Genomic DNA, 1,560 nt, shown 5'->3' on the forward strand with positions numbered 1-1,560 from the left:
TCCATAGGGATGCAAATAACAGAAAGATATTATTACAGTTTTTCTGAATTAGCCACACAATTTGCATCTGGAGAAATGATGTAGAACAAAGTAGGAAAATACTCTTTCCTCTCAGTGTTAATAATAATATTAACATCATATTTGTCCTAAAATATATTTCAAGAAAACTCTGATGGAAAAAAAGAGAAAAGAGGAAAAAATACAGAGATAAACAGTCAAAATAAGCTCTATATAAGATCCCTAACTTATAAATACACCAAATACATTTTGAGGTGATCAACCATATAAACCTAATATTAATGTAAGAACTAATGGAATTAAGAAACATTTTGTCTTTCTTTATCTTAGAAAATAAAAATTTGTCTTCAGATCTGTTTATGTTGTTAGAAATTTCTTCCTTTTAGTGTATGTGTTACTGTATATAGCATCCTGAGAGATTCTTGTCTTAATTTACTGTTCCCCAGAATTAAGATAAATGAATGGCTTACGGGATAGATTAGAGCTATCAACTCACTAATTATCACTGCTAAATCATTCTCTGCCATGAAGTAACAGGATGTGGCTATGAGAAAGCAAAAATAGTAGGAAATGAAAAGCAGGAGGAAGGAGACGATAGCTTTGATGGCTCCCATATGGGCATCTCTACTGGGATCTCTGCACCCGCTGGCAGTGAGCTGCATCTGCCTGATGTGTCTCCAAAGGGAGAGGATCAAGAAGAGAAATGAAATCAGGGACACAGAAAAGGGGAACAACGTTATCAGGTTAACATTAACCCATGCCTGGTAGGAAGCACCTTGAGCCTCATTTACCCTGTATCTCAAAGTTAAGTTTCTGTCCCACTTCACGTTGGCACAATGCTGTAAAGCATTATTCAAATTCTCAGTGACAAGAAGGCTAATAAACACAGAGAGGGCCAAGCACACCAGCAGGACCCTAGGAGTCCCCCTGTCAATTCTCCACTTCATCCAGAGGAAAAGAGGATGGAAGAAATTAGCTATCTTGAGGAAATAGAAAATGCTGAGGCAGGTAGCAAACCAGACACTTACATGGTTGGTTAGTATCCAGAAGAAGACAAAGGTTCTCATTTGTATTTTGATGGTATAGATAGTTGGATTCAGCATCAACGAAGAACAATCAAATAGTATTATACACAATAGACAAATTCTGGATATGGCCAGACTTGTAAGAATTAAATCAATAGAAGCAATCTTCTTATTTTTGATCCAGTCCATGCAGTTTATCAATCCAATAAATACATTTCCTAAAATCCCCACTGAAAACTCTCCAACTGCTATGATCATTAAGGTCATCTTTATTTCTTCATCTAACATGTTGAAACAGAAATATCTGCAGGCCCTGGCCAGGTGCCTGAGTGGATACAGTGTTGCTGGTGTGTTAGGATTGCAGGTTTACCTCCCCGGTCAGCACATGTAGAAGAAGCACTCGATAAGTACACAACTGAACAGAACAACTAAGTGAAACAGCAAGTTCATACTTCTCTTTTTTTCTTTCAAGTCAATGGAAAAATTTAAAAAATATATCCATTTTGTTTCTATTTGA

At 36.5% G+C, this 1,560-nt stretch overlaps 1 protein-coding gene across 1 annotated transcript; it reads right to left on the reverse strand.

Moving 5' to 3' along the window:
- Positions 1 to 383: 383 nt before the first annotated feature.
- LOC136320034 (taste receptor type 2 member 7-like) lies at positions 384 to 1,310 on the reverse strand. The gene has a single exon (XM_066253182.1). It carries the CDS (start codon positions 1,308 to 1,310, stop codon positions 384 to 386), a length of 927 nt encoding a protein of 308 aa, XP_066109279.1.
- Positions 1,311 to 1,560: the final 250 nt, after the last annotated feature.

Source organism: Saccopteryx bilineata, chromosome 1 (assembly GCF_036850765.1).
Source record: "Saccopteryx bilineata isolate mSacBil1 chromosome 1, mSacBil1_pri_phased_curated, whole genome shotgun sequence".
NCBI classification, from domain to species: domain Eukaryota; kingdom Metazoa; phylum Chordata; class Mammalia; order Chiroptera; family Emballonuridae; genus Saccopteryx; species Saccopteryx bilineata.